General features: G+C 38.7%; 1 protein-coding gene across 2 annotated transcripts in view; it reads left to right on the top strand.

Annotated features, from left to right (window-relative positions):
* The first annotated feature begins 572 nt into the window (after positions 1 to 572).
* The window catches only part of SPOCK1 (SPARC (osteonectin), cwcv and kazal like domains proteoglycan 1), a 281,971-nt gene continuing 269,089 nt past the window's right edge, over positions 573 to 13,454 (top strand). Inside the window, exons 1-2 of one of the 2 annotated variants that reach the window (XM_035338420.1) lie at positions 573 to 854; positions 1,160 to 1,327. In XM_035338420.1, the coding sequence (XP_035194311.1) occupies positions 1,160 to 1,327 (168 nt within the window). In that variant the 5' untranslated portion in view covers positions 573 to 854. The remainder of the gene's footprint in view (positions 855 to 1,159; positions 1,328 to 13,454) is intronic. The other variant, XM_035338419.1, reaches the window with a different exon arrangement.

The raw sequence follows: 13,454 nt of genomic DNA, 5'->3' as shown, positions 1-13,454 counted from the left end.
CACTACCCGTTATGTGGGGGCAAAAACGTCTTCACAATGTGGGGCGAGCTGACACAGGGAGGGGGAGCTCTGCCAAAATAAATTATGAAATCTGGGATGACTTTCATGCCTTTGAAATGTCATTACTTCCAGATATTATGAAACCATTGCCTCTAAATAGTCATGTACTACCCAGGGCTTATTACAGCTGGTGTTTGCAGGGCTTTTGTTTGTTTATAAAGGGCAGCTTTATGGCTCTGGAACACGCCGGGGTGCATCAGGAGTGAGACTTTACTGTCAGCCTCTGTGATGGTGCTACCCCCAACATGCCCACGGATGCCTCCCCAGCTGCCTCCTCACGACCCGAAGCGGATCAGCAGACTTTCCAGGCCCATGTAACCCCCCTGCAGCCCACTCATGGGGCCTGCTCTCCGCAGAGGGAGAGAGCCTGCTTCCTTGCTGACACATTCGCTTTGCCGAGAGGGAGCCAGGAGGGGATTTAGTATCCCTTCCCCATCCGTGAAGAGGTTTGGGGGGTGATCCTGGACCAAGAGGCCCTTACAGAGAGCGGGGCTGACGGTCAGTGACGGGAGGCGCCTCGCCCTGCCCGTTACCCCAGCAGCGTCCCGCCGCCAGAAGATGTCGCCAGACCTCGGCTGCTGGCTCACGCAGAGCCCGCAACCGCTCGCTCTCACACACACACGCACATACACACGCACACACACAGCCGCACACGCCCGGAGCCGCTGACGGAGCCTAGCGGGGGCTCGCCGGCTCTCTCCGATCCGCTGTCCGAGCGGCGGCAGCCGCGCAAAAGGAGAGGAGGCAGCGGCGCCCGCCCTGCTCGGAGCCGCGGCTGGCGGCACTGCCCGGAGGTAGGGGCATCGTCTCAGCCCTGGCACCCAAACTTCGCGGAGCCAGCGCTGGCTGCTCCCACGGGAGGCTTTGCTGGGGTGTCATAAAGCTTTATTTTCCCCTGGCCGGCGTCTCTGCCCGGCCGCGGGTGAGCTGTTTTGTTTTTAATTGCCGTCGCTCCCCGCCCCGCACGGCTGGGCGGGCAGGGTGGGTCTCAGCGGAGCTGGTGGTTCCGCAGGCAGAAGTTGGCGAGGGGCGTGAGGGGAGAAAAGGCCGAACTTGGGTGCCCTCAAACTTCCCTGCTCGAGGAATCCTCTCCTTGCAGATGTCGGGGGTGCTGGTCCTCGCCGCCTGGTGCTTCCTGCAAGTGGAGAGCCGGCATCCCGAGGTCATCACGAGTAGCAGCAGCCGTGGCAATTTCCTGGACAACGACAAATGGCTGAGCACCGTTTCGCAGTATGATAAAGACAAGTACTGGAACAAATTCAGGGATGTAAGTACTTCTCCATTTGCTGTATGCTCCGTGTTTGTTTGGTTTGACTCCAGCATCCTTGCAGTGGGTGGCTGCTGGATTTTAGAAGATGTGGGTGGAAGAGAGATGCAGCTCGGGCTCGCGGTTGCTGCGTGTGTTAAGGATGTTCAGAGCGGTTTGGAAGCTGGACAGACAGTCCTGGCATTTTCGATTACTCCATTGATCAGGACGATGTTGGCTCGATATCAGTCTTGCTGAAAGTGTAATGCTCTTCGGCTTTCCTTTGGGGAGGAACTTTGAGAGAAGTTTCTGTGCCTGCTGCTGAAGAGGCTAGTTAAATGTAAATGATGATATTGCTTGTTTAAGAAGGCTATATGTACCAGTTTGAGCCACCAGGTGGTAAACACTGAAGCATTTTTTCACCTACAGATTTGGTGGAAAACATTTATTGTCAATTCTGCTCATGGATGTTTTGACACTGGTATAGGTTTGGAGGAAGCGATGCTTTGACTTTTTTTTTTTTTTCCCTCCCCAGCCTAGAAAATAGGAGTAACTTCAAGATGTGTTGTGACATGTATCTGATGTATCTGTACAAAAAAAAAAAAAAAAAAAAAAAAAAAAAAATCACTTTCCTAAAATTAAGCTTTGAATTTCCCTAGATTGAATACAGTTGGGCATGGCAAGTCAATGACTAGTGAAAGGCAAACACAATGTTTATAGTAAATGTAACGTTTCTGGAGCTCCTTTTGCTTCTGTTGTCTGTATATTGAAAAATCTTTCTTGGAGTATACACAGAAAGGCCTGCTTCAGTGTTTCTAAGGCTGGATAAGGGAAATATTGCTGTTAATGATGATCAGGAGACGCTGAGGTTAAGTATTCTTGATTGCATGGGATTTGTGCGCTCTGGCTACATTGTGACTATAGGAAAGAGAAGAGGACATAGTTGGCTAGCAGTTCTGCTAGTACTGTTCTGTAAGTTTGTTGTGTGTGTTTTATTTATTAATTTATTCTCGTTTAAGTAGCTCAGGTGTTTTATAAAATCTGAAAATGGTAAATTGAATGAATGACTGGCAAATTCAACCAAAATGTTTTTAATTAGGGACAGAATTCTAGCAGATGACTCTCTACATCTTTCAACAGCCTCTTTCCAGAGACTTCGTATTAAATTGTACTTCTTGAGCTTAAAGTTTTTATTTCATTTTATGCATTTTTTTTAAAAGTCTGAAGTCTTTGCAACTTCTCATCCCCCTTCCCGTCTCACAAGTACAATTTTCAGAGGCATGATTCGTCTTCGTAGGGAAGTTATTCATTAATATTACCTCTTTCATGTTTTAAGGTTTCACAATCGAAAATGCTTTTTTAGAATTTCTGAAAATGCTCACAAAATCTCTAAAGCCTCAAAACTCTCTTCCATAGGAAGAACTATTTTATGGAAAAAAAGTCTTAACAAGTCTTCTGTCAAGCAGAAATAAATAGTATAAAGTTTGTGTAAAGTTTAGATATCTTTCTACTCAGCTATTTTAATGTTTCTCTTTAATTACATCAAAACCATCATGTTACAACTGTGTGTGATTGTCCATGAACTATTTTATGTGGCAAATTAATAGAGACTGCTAATCTTCTGCTAAGCTTTTTCAAAGAAAAATATAAAAAGTTTGTATAAGTAGTATTTTCAGCCAAAGTGATTTTAGTGGACCATAATCTTCTGTGAGAAGTTCAGTTCACACACATGAGGACATGCATAGGTGCAGTTTCTGCCAGTATAGTGTAGGAATGACAGCACACTTCTTGTGTGCAGAGATGTCTTGCTTTGTGGCTGTGTTGTCTGGGGGTGGGTTGTTAAAATATTTTCGTAAAACTGCTTAGTGAGTTGACGCACAGCAGCATTAACTGCTATGTGTGGAGTAGATTAGCATTTCATTTATAGTTGTTGAATTTGCAGGGAAACTATTTTCCCATCTTCTCTTCATTCCCAAACTGTAACTATACATCATTACTGGATGAAATTCTCAGTGTGGGCTCTGTACAGGAGGCTGGAGTATAGAAGTGGGATTTCAGTTAATACCTTATTGGATCTGACACTACAGCTGCTACAGAGCAAAGGGCCTACAAATCACCAGAAGTAATTTTGCAGTAAAAATCATAATTACCTTTAGTAGCTTTCAGAATTTTATGTCATGTGATATAAATAAAGTTACACAAATATTTATATAATTGTGTCCATATGCACAGTAGAAGAAACACTGCGCATATGGAGCTGAGATTTAATTGTTGTGGCTGTGGTCACTTTAAACTATTTGTTGCACATATGTGCACGCAACACAAATTTATGAATGATTTACATGCATATATGTATGCACAGTGCTGTACTACCACCTGGTTTCTTTACATATGGGATATAACTGCATATAAAATTTTAAGTTGAGATTCCCTCATCTTTTTCACTTATTCTTTTCAAAATCAATTGATTGGTCAAGCTTATTGAGCTATGGTCCAATATGGCCTGATTTGAGAAGACAAGTATTGATTGTTTTCTTTAGTATGACCCATATTTCTTCTGGGTAAAGACAGCATGGTAGTTGCCCCTACTGGTCCAGCAATCATTACTCTTCCATGAAAAGACAGCTAAGAAGTATACCTCATTTGAACTCAACATTATAAACATATAATCAGGCTAAATTTTTGAGTTTGACTGCATTTCATAATGTGAAATGATGCGCTGTCAACATTTTCAAAAGGCCTCAAGATCTGGTAAAAACAAGACTTTACGATGCAATCTTTTCCTGTGGTTTGAACACAATTTGTGCAATATTTAAGGGCTTCATTTTTAAGACCAAGCAAAGCCTGCTAATGAGTAGTAAGACCAGTCTGGTGTGTTGTGAAGCGCACACTCTTGAAAATCTTGCATGTGGTTTTTCATCCAGTATCAATAATGGTGTAATGTCTCATGTGTTGATATGCTTTAAATATGATCTGAACATGATATTCCTGTCTGTCTTCTGCCCCTTTTTCCTAGTCTGTCATGGGCTTCCTATGTGGCCGGTGACAAAATCTTCTCTCCATCTTAAGTGCCATTTTATAACTGGGGATAAGAGTGTTTATCTCCCTCATGTCTTTGTGTTGAACCATACTAAAGAAAGAACAGTACTCAGCATTTGTGGCTATATGGAATTTTATTCACCTAATTCGCTTACATAAGTACTAGACCTAGTCAGTTATTTAAGTATCTGAAAAATAAAAACTAAGTCAATATTCTTACTAGAAAAAGAAAACAGTAAGCAAGCTGCAGTCTGTAGGAAGGAACTTCAGATATTTTCTTTGTACACATTTGAGGCTTGGAAAAGACCTTAGGAATATGAGAGGTAAATTAGACCTTTTGATATTATGAAAACAAATGCTAAGACCTCAATCTTTCGATCAAATCTGTTGAGAGAGATTCTTTGGCTTAAGGGGAGCTTGAGTGCAAATTCAGTACCTGAATGTGAAGTGAATTCTTATGAGACTTAGAAAGCATTTATTATGTGAATAGCCATACACATTACTCTAACAGGTCACACTGCAGAATCTCATTCCATTCATAGAGGCTTGGCACAGAAGGCACAGAATGAGTCCTCTTAGTGTAAGGCCTGTCTTAACCAAATTATATGAACGCACTAATACTATTACTTCTACTTGGACTTATGTCTATTACATTATTAATGCTTACATAAAGAAAGGCAATAAGTTCAACTAGCTATGGATTAAACTGCAAAAAGGGGAAAAAAATTAATGAACTTAAAAAATCTAATATAAACCATACAAGGACTTTCTATAAAGTTGCAAGTTAAGAACCTCAGCATGACCTGGTTTTGGGGCACGTTTATGCATGGCAGATTTCCAGGCTATATTCTTCATTAGCTAAACTGTTTCTCTAAATTTTATTACTTGCAGAGTTTCAATTCACTTCAGGTTACCATGTAAGTAGACCCATGCGTGATATGCTTTGAGACTATGCATGCCTAGGAAATGAGACATGAAATCTGTGCTTATAAAATTTCACAGACTTATAGTAAATAAGTTGTTGAAGGTAACTATGAGGAGCATTACATTTATATATAAGTAGATTAGATTATATATTATGTTTCCCAGGTTGGCACAGACCACCAGCCCATAATATAATTCACTGAAGGGACAATTTTGTCAGTTATTCATGTACATCAGTTCTCTGAGCCTACTGAGTTCATTCTTACCCTAAGCAGAAATTCTGCTTTAGGTGGTAAAGCAAATACAGCATCGCCATTGATGGACATTGTGCTGACCTCTTCATGCTTCTGCACCTGCTTTTCCTCTTGTTGCACTTTTCTTCTCTGGATTGTTTAGCCTCAAATTAAGAGTGTGGTAATGAAATTTGATAGCAGAGTGTTGGAAAACATGACCAATATGGAGAAGGGTTGGAATACCAAGCGGGCAGAACTGGAAGACCTTGAGAACTCGAGTAATTGAAATGAAATGAAATTTAAAAGTACAAAGTAGAAGGTCATGGAACTGAGAGCTAAAATGAATTTATTCTGGGTCCTGGCAGCTTAGCTGAGAGAGAAATAGATGAGAGAGAAAACCTGTGTACATTTATTGATTTTGCAGAGTTATTCTAAGTAACAGAAGTAATGCTACTCTAAAGAGGACAAATATATTGTTGAAATGCTTAAGATGAAAGATTTCTGGTTCTATTGAAGAAAGAAAATTGTACGAAGCATATTTAACTAGGAATATTGAGAGCATAGTAATTGACTTTACTTGCACAAAGCTAATTTTGAAAGAGTAGATTTGCTACAGAAAGTTTATTGAGAGAGGGTTACATGAAATTAACATAAAGAAAGGAGCAGAATATAGCCAACAAAAATAATTTTATTCCTGACTTTAGGACAAAGAGTATTAATCTACTCACAGTTAGGTTTTTAAAAGTTATCTTTTAAAAGTTCAGTTTTAAAATGGAGTTTGTATGCTGACAAAAAAGATTATGGAGTAGTTAACATAAAACATAAAAGAACCTGGATTCTTTGATTTTCTTTAAGAGGCCCTGCATTTTTATTTCATGTGTCTGTTCATTAAGATTAAATCCCCATGCAGATGTCTGTCTTGCTTCCTGTCCACATTTTTTTAGTCTGGTGAAACTTGATCTCAGATGCCCAAATAATGCAAGTATCCCCAGATCCCCTGGCATTTTTGAGCTAACAAGCCTGGAATATAAATGTGATTGCAAAGTACAGCTGAGATGTACCTGCCAAAGCTGTGTGAAATTTAAAAGAGTATCAGAACATGAGACCAAATTTGTCCAAATGTAATTCACAATCAGCTTCTTAAAATCAGAAGAGACATGATTACTAAAAATGCCCTTCTCAAACTTGACACTTTCCTTCAGCAGTGGACAAGGGGAAAAATAATGGCATTTATGTCAGAATAATTAACTTGAAGGTATAGAGAGCACACTTTTTATGTTTAACTGACATGTATCCAGCTTGCCTAGGAATGACCTAAGACTCTAAAGCTAAACAGGTCTGTAGAAAACTGTAGTGTTAGTTTCTATATTATATGTTTCAAGTCCTAAGTTGAACTGTAACCTCACAGAAATCTTCTATAGACTGCAGTCACTAATCATATCCCCAGTAAGGAATTCTGTAGGTCTGAAGTTTTCACTAATGTGTTTTACAGTTCTTTAGAGTAACCATTCTTGGATTCTACTACTTTCTCTTCCCCACCTTCTGAACCCTTAAATTTTACAGGTTTTCTTTTCCATAGGGGCTGTCTTTATTACAACTTTTTAAACTGTAGTTTTGTCAGATTTCTGGGAATGGAGTCTTCTGTTATATTTCTGGATGCAAGTTCTATGCTTTAAGAGTTGGACTGGGAGCTATAGGAAATATAATAATGTGAAGAGCATGCTGCACCTTTGTAAGTACAGAAAGAAAGATTTTTTATTTATTATTTTTTGTAAGAGAAATCCTTTGTTATTCCATCCTACATGTGAAGTTTAAATTGAATTTTAAAAATTTGGAAAAAACAGTTTTGAGGTATTGCAATGCTAGTGCCTCACGTGCAAAATTTCAGCAAATCAAAACCCAGTACATAGCCATGGGATAATACTTCCCACAGCTTGTGAGTTTGTACTTTTATCTATGTGTTCTGTACTTACAGTGTTAACCAAGAGGCTAGACGTATGTAATTTATTCCAGGCCCTTTTTAATAGTGTGATTGGGTTTTGTGGATAAAATACAAGACTACCTGAATATGGGGTGGTGCTAGTGAGCTAATTTTACAAGAGACAGGACTTTGTGAGGGAAATGTAGGTAAAATACTACATTTGGGGTATGAAAACTCTCTTTTCTTTTTGATAACATCTGTTTATTCAAAGACTGTTTAACTATTTCTTTCCCTCTATAATCAAAAAAAAAAAGAGAAATTCATATGAAAGATCGTTATTGAAGTTCTGTTGATGCTGATGACCAAGTTCTCAAAGACTTCAGTGATGCCTGAATTTGTCGTATTCCTCAATTTCCTGTTCTCTTAGACAAAGAACAACTGTATGTGAAAGGCCAGTTAGTTTAAATGGTTATTTTTGTCTTTTGGAGGACACTATGTAGTTGGAAAAGGCTTTTGGCCAGCGTAAGTAGTAGCAGCTTCCTGGCAGAATCAAACTATCTGAAAATCAAACGTTCAGTCTGTAGACATTTGGTACAGTCCAACCAAAACAAGGAAGTGGTGTTGACACTGCCAAGTTAAAGTAATGCCACTGTCCTCAGTGTGAATTTCTGTACTTCCAGCACTTTGTTGCAGCTCTATGTGGGGCCTTATTGCTGCTATGTTACCACGCCTTAACTCTAAATAGTCTGTCATCAGGTAGATTAATGCCAGCGGTTATCATTGGTGGATTTGCTGTCGCAGGTTGGCAGCTAAAATTGAATTACATATTTGGACTGAACATCTAATGCCTAACGAGTTTCAAGGCTAAGATATGATTCAAAATTCAGTTTACAGATAAGTAATTGCTAAGCTTCTGAATAGAGGTTTTGGCAGGAAGTAGATTGGTCTTTATCTGTCACTTCTCTAGCTTGGTTTGTAATCCAGAGTAACAGAAAATCATTCTCATTAAATGGATAGAAGGGGGCTTCAATTAATTCTGTGATCTCGGCTGTCCTCTTAATGAACTTAGTGTCATAAATCCACTTCACTGATTGCTTTCTCCTGGGCAAATAGAAAAATACTTGATTAAAAATTGCAGTTAAAGTAACTATCTCAGACTGGTTTTCAAGAAAGGTTTCAATATATCTCGGCATACAGTTCAATTCTGGCCAACATTGCAATTGATAGAGGTAGTAATATTTGTCTGTTTATGCAAGTTATTTTGAAACTGTTTAATCAGGAAATTCAGCTGCATGTGTATACAATTTAATCTGAAATTTCACAGCATACCTCGTGGTTAGTTTTTATGTGCTTTTTAGGTTGGAGAGCTGACTTCAGCTTTCTTTCCTTGAGTTCCCTTTTCTATTCAGAAATTTATCTCAGCGTTGTCTCCTGCTACTTGTGTACTGTTCTCTAAGTTTTTCTCTTCTAGTTCTAATGGTTGAACCTGAACAGGAGATCAAAGAAGTAGGAAGGACAGGCTTTAACTTCTTCCCAGTGGATACTGAAAATGATCATAGCAGGGTTAAGAAATGAGTCTGCAGCAGAGACAGGCTGAGATGCTTGTTTGAGGGAGAGAGTGGAGTTTTTTGGAGTAGTGTTTCTATTTCTACTAGGGATATTTAGGTCCATGGTAGAACTTGATTGCAAGTGGTATATATTAATAAAAAATCAATAATAACAATGCAGTGGCAGTGATTCCACTTCCATTTAAATTTTTACTTGCTGAAGGTGGGATGACCAGTTTCACATACTCTTCTCATACTATCATTCCCAAAAGATGGAATTAAAATTTTTCCACCAACCTGCACTACATAGGTACCAAAATAATTGCCTTTCTGTATTACTCCAATCTGTTCCCTCTCCATCTTATTGCAGGGGATGCATATCAGTAATCCCTTTACCTGAAAACTATGCTGTACATTTGCATGCACTGTAATGATATGTTAAAGGAACTTCTCTGAGATATGGCCACTTCATCCAAGACCATTGCACCTGGAAGAGTGGGTTCTGGCAGAGCCCCATCGCCTCTGCAGGGGACGGGGCCTGGCACAGTGCAGAGCTCTCTGGTGCTGAACCTGCCCTGGGGCCTCGCTCCATCTTCAGCAGCTCCTACGCTTTTTGTGGCACCCTTTACCACGTCTCAAAGCAATTTCCTGCTGTGGTTAGGCATACAGAGATGTACATCTGGGTTAGGCAGGTGTGGGAGCAGAGGACAAAGCTAGCTGCAGAGTTATCCGTCAGCCTAATACTAGATCTAACAACAAAATTTATGTTGTGCAGGTCCCAGGACAGTGCACTTCTACTGGGTTGTGTACTTTGTTCAAATAGTGAAAGATGAAGGTTAACAGGTCTGTGTTCTTCCTTTGGGTGTATGTGCCAGTATCTGACAGCAGCACTTAGTGGATTAAATTATTTTTTTGTTTGATAATGTAAACCTCACTCAACATATATTAGGAATAAATTATGTCTTCCCCCCCCAACTGAAGCTGGGCTAACCAATCTTTTTCATGCTAGCTAGAGGATTTTGTTTGTTTGTTTGTTTTTAAATACTAGGTAAATACACTCTATTTTGATATCATATTTAAGAGAGGGTTAGATATTTTCTGTTAAAGCAGAGATATAATGCACAGCAAATTTCCTGTATCTTGTTTTATTTTAATGTTAAGCTACATCTGGTGAAACTCATGACTCTTAGTAAGTTTAAAGTCTACTGATCTTTTTAAAACTTGCTAAAAGTTTTGCTAAATAAAAAAATGTTTCTCATGAAAGAACACCAGAGTGTTGCCTTCAGTACAGATATCATAGGCATGGGATAATTAATGATTTAAATATAGAATTACCCAGCATATTCCTTAAACACAACCGTGAATCTCCACATTATGGCTCACTGAGGTCAACAGCATCCAAAAAAAGAATTCTGTCACATTTAATTTCAATAAATATGAACTGGAAAAATACCACACAACTGTCAGTTATGCATATAACAGAAGTTTTGCCAGATGAAGAAAACTGGTACACCAGATATATTTGTTTATAAAGAGGTATATAGTAATTCAGAACAATAGCCACAGATTTATGATCACTTACAAAGATGCTTGTATAACAAAGTTGTCAGCTGTAACAAGATGCATAATGCTTTATTTTCATTAAAATCTAAGGTGAGATGCACTGAAATGATAATCCTTATGTGACACAAATGTTTATTTTTATATCTGGTTTCCTCTTCTTTCTATAAAGCCTTTGGTTCCTCTCATGAAGAGGTGCTTTGTATATTATGCATGTGTCATATCTTAATAAATGTTAAAATGATTGGCAGAGTGAAGATTTTGTGGCTTGTAATGAATTCCTTATAACCTGAGATGAAAGGTAATATTTTTTCCCCAGAGACACTGCTGTTAGCGATAACAAAGTGTTTCCTATCCATGTACAATACCTTTTAGAAGAGTGAATATAAGTGCAAGAAACTTTATTGGGTATAAATGGACAATTCTGGAGCATTTATAAAAACATAATTCTAGAACTGTTTTAAAATATATTGAAACTTCCACTTCTGAAGCAACATCTGCCATCACCAAGAATGCCACCTTTGTATGGAGGAAGAAGAAAAAACTACGACAAAAATACAGCTTCATAGGAGCCATACTCTGCTATCAGAACTTTTTGTATTAGTAAACAAAGAACCTTAGCTTTTTGTAGAGTTACTCCCTTCATGGTTTAATGGATGAATATGACCCTGTGTAATCAAAGATGAGAAGTATTCTATTACAGCATGGTAAAGAAAAATAGAGAAAAATATGGTGTGTGCTCAGCATGGCTGTAGTCATTAGCAATGAAAGAAGCTGCAATAAGGAAATTATTTTGAAACCTACCTCCATCATTGCAAAACCATTACTGATACATTTGGAATGGTGGGGTTGACATGCTCCATCTGGAATGACAGAAGATTGTCTCTAAAATTCAAACTCAATAAGGAGATATGTGTGTACATAAAATGAGAAACTAAGCCTTAGGACATGGCTGGCTTTAAAGCTGAAGCTTCCTGAGTAGTCATGGCTGAGTTGGAGACATGCTCCATTAGGTGAGAAATCATAGTTGGAACAGTTTTTTTTTTTTAAAAAAAAAAAAAAAGCTTGGAGATCTTTCCCTCATGGAAAATGCCTGGCAAAAAGTGGGAATGAAGAACAAGACATTTGCCTGTGTGTGTGTGTAGCTAATGGAGTTACAAGCATAAACAGAATGGGAAGGAGGTAGATAAGGAAAAGCATGTGCTCCTTGATTACAGAGGATTCAAAAAATTGATGGTTGATGATGGTGTTAAGGCTGGAGGGAGATGAGAGCAGGAAGGGATTTAGAGGGGATACAGCTGAAAGCTAGTTAGCTGCTAATGAGCATCCTGCATGGCCCAGGCCTGGTTAGCAAGTGTTTGTGTGAGCAAAGCTTCTGGTAACCCCCACTTAAGAAATTTGTGTGATTCTGGGCACAGTTGTGAAGATTCTCTTCCTGGGTATACATAATACATTTTGGACTCCAAGAAATCATGGCTGGCTTATTGCCAGGCAAGAAGCTGTAAACATCTGCCTTGATGTGGTCTTCCTACTGTGGGACTTGTGCATTGTGTGGTGGGTGGTATTGGTTTTAATTTGATAAACAACAAAGATGCATTGTAGAAAGAATACATGTGTTTTAATAGCCTTTTTTCCTTTCAGTGTAGTTGTGGGTATCTGTAGCATTTGTAATTAGCAGAGGAACAGATGGCAAAAGCTTGATTTAAAACAGAACATCCACTGAATGATCGTGTACTGCTGTAAGCTTATTTGAGAAGCAGTTTGCTCCGTTCTCTTGGATGGTGCTCTAATGCAGTGGTGCAGGAGTAAAGTAGGAAAACACTTCACAACAGCTGGTGAAATTCAGTGTGTGCAGGACCTATATAAAGCATGAAATTCATCCAAACTTTCAACACATCACCTGGAAGTCTCATGCTGCATGAGGATGATTTCCAAACTTAATGTCCTGCATAAATGGAGTGTCTTATGTCATTATATGTAAATATAATGGAATGTCCATAAGATTTCTTCTCTCCTTTCCTTATTTCCATGCAAAAGGGTACAACTATGTTGTCTGCTCAAATTTTAGTAGCTGTTGTAGTGTAGCTTATAATAATAAATAAAGAAAAACTTCCTATATTTTGTTTGTGTGCTTCCAACATTAGCATTGTGCTGCAGTTTTTCAAAGCTAGAAATCATGAGAGGATCTTGTCAGCATTTCACCATGACACTTGTTTCACATTGAAAGCCAGAGGGCAAAATAAAGTGGTTTCTTTTGGTCCATGTAATCTTTTTAGAAAGCAGTGTTAGTCCTGCAGGCACAATCACTGAGATTCGTATGAGGTGATGCTCAGATGATGAGACCTCAGATGTAAAAATTGATGGATTTGTTATGTGATACCATTCTCAAGATTTAAAAGTTAAAAATAGTTGATGTTAAGGACAGAGGGCAGGACAACAGAAGGTTGCTAGAGAAAAATATTTTAACTGTGCTTTTCATCAGTAAAGTAAAAATATATTTCACTGTCCTAAAGGAACTGGATAGATTATTGCAACAATCCAATTTAGTGAAAATCACATTTGATTTTTTCTTAAAAAAAATAAAATAAAATAAAGAACCCCATTTGAGTTATTTTTTTCTGTGACGTGACCTGCATTTACCTTCGCCGCAGTGAATTGGGTAGTCTCTTAGTCTGTGAAACTATTTTATATCATTCCTTCTCTCTGCAGACTGTATGGATCTAGACATAAAATATTTCTGTGAAAACCATAGTGCCATTCCCTCTGTTTGCAATTGCTGTTACTTCTAAAAGCGTGCTGTATATTTTGGGCAGTATCTGTAACATCCAATGAAATGATGTTTGATGGTTCCTATTTTTCTCCATATACCGATCTATAAATTTTAATACGTTGTGAACTGTTTTCTTATTCCATCATAAAATCCC

This window comes from Oxyura jamaicensis, chromosome 13 (assembly GCF_011077185.1).
Source record: "Oxyura jamaicensis isolate SHBP4307 breed ruddy duck chromosome 13, BPBGC_Ojam_1.0, whole genome shotgun sequence".
NCBI lineage: Eukaryota > Metazoa > Chordata > Aves > Anseriformes > Anatidae > Oxyura > Oxyura jamaicensis.
This window is presented reverse-complemented; position numbering and strand designations above follow the sequence as displayed.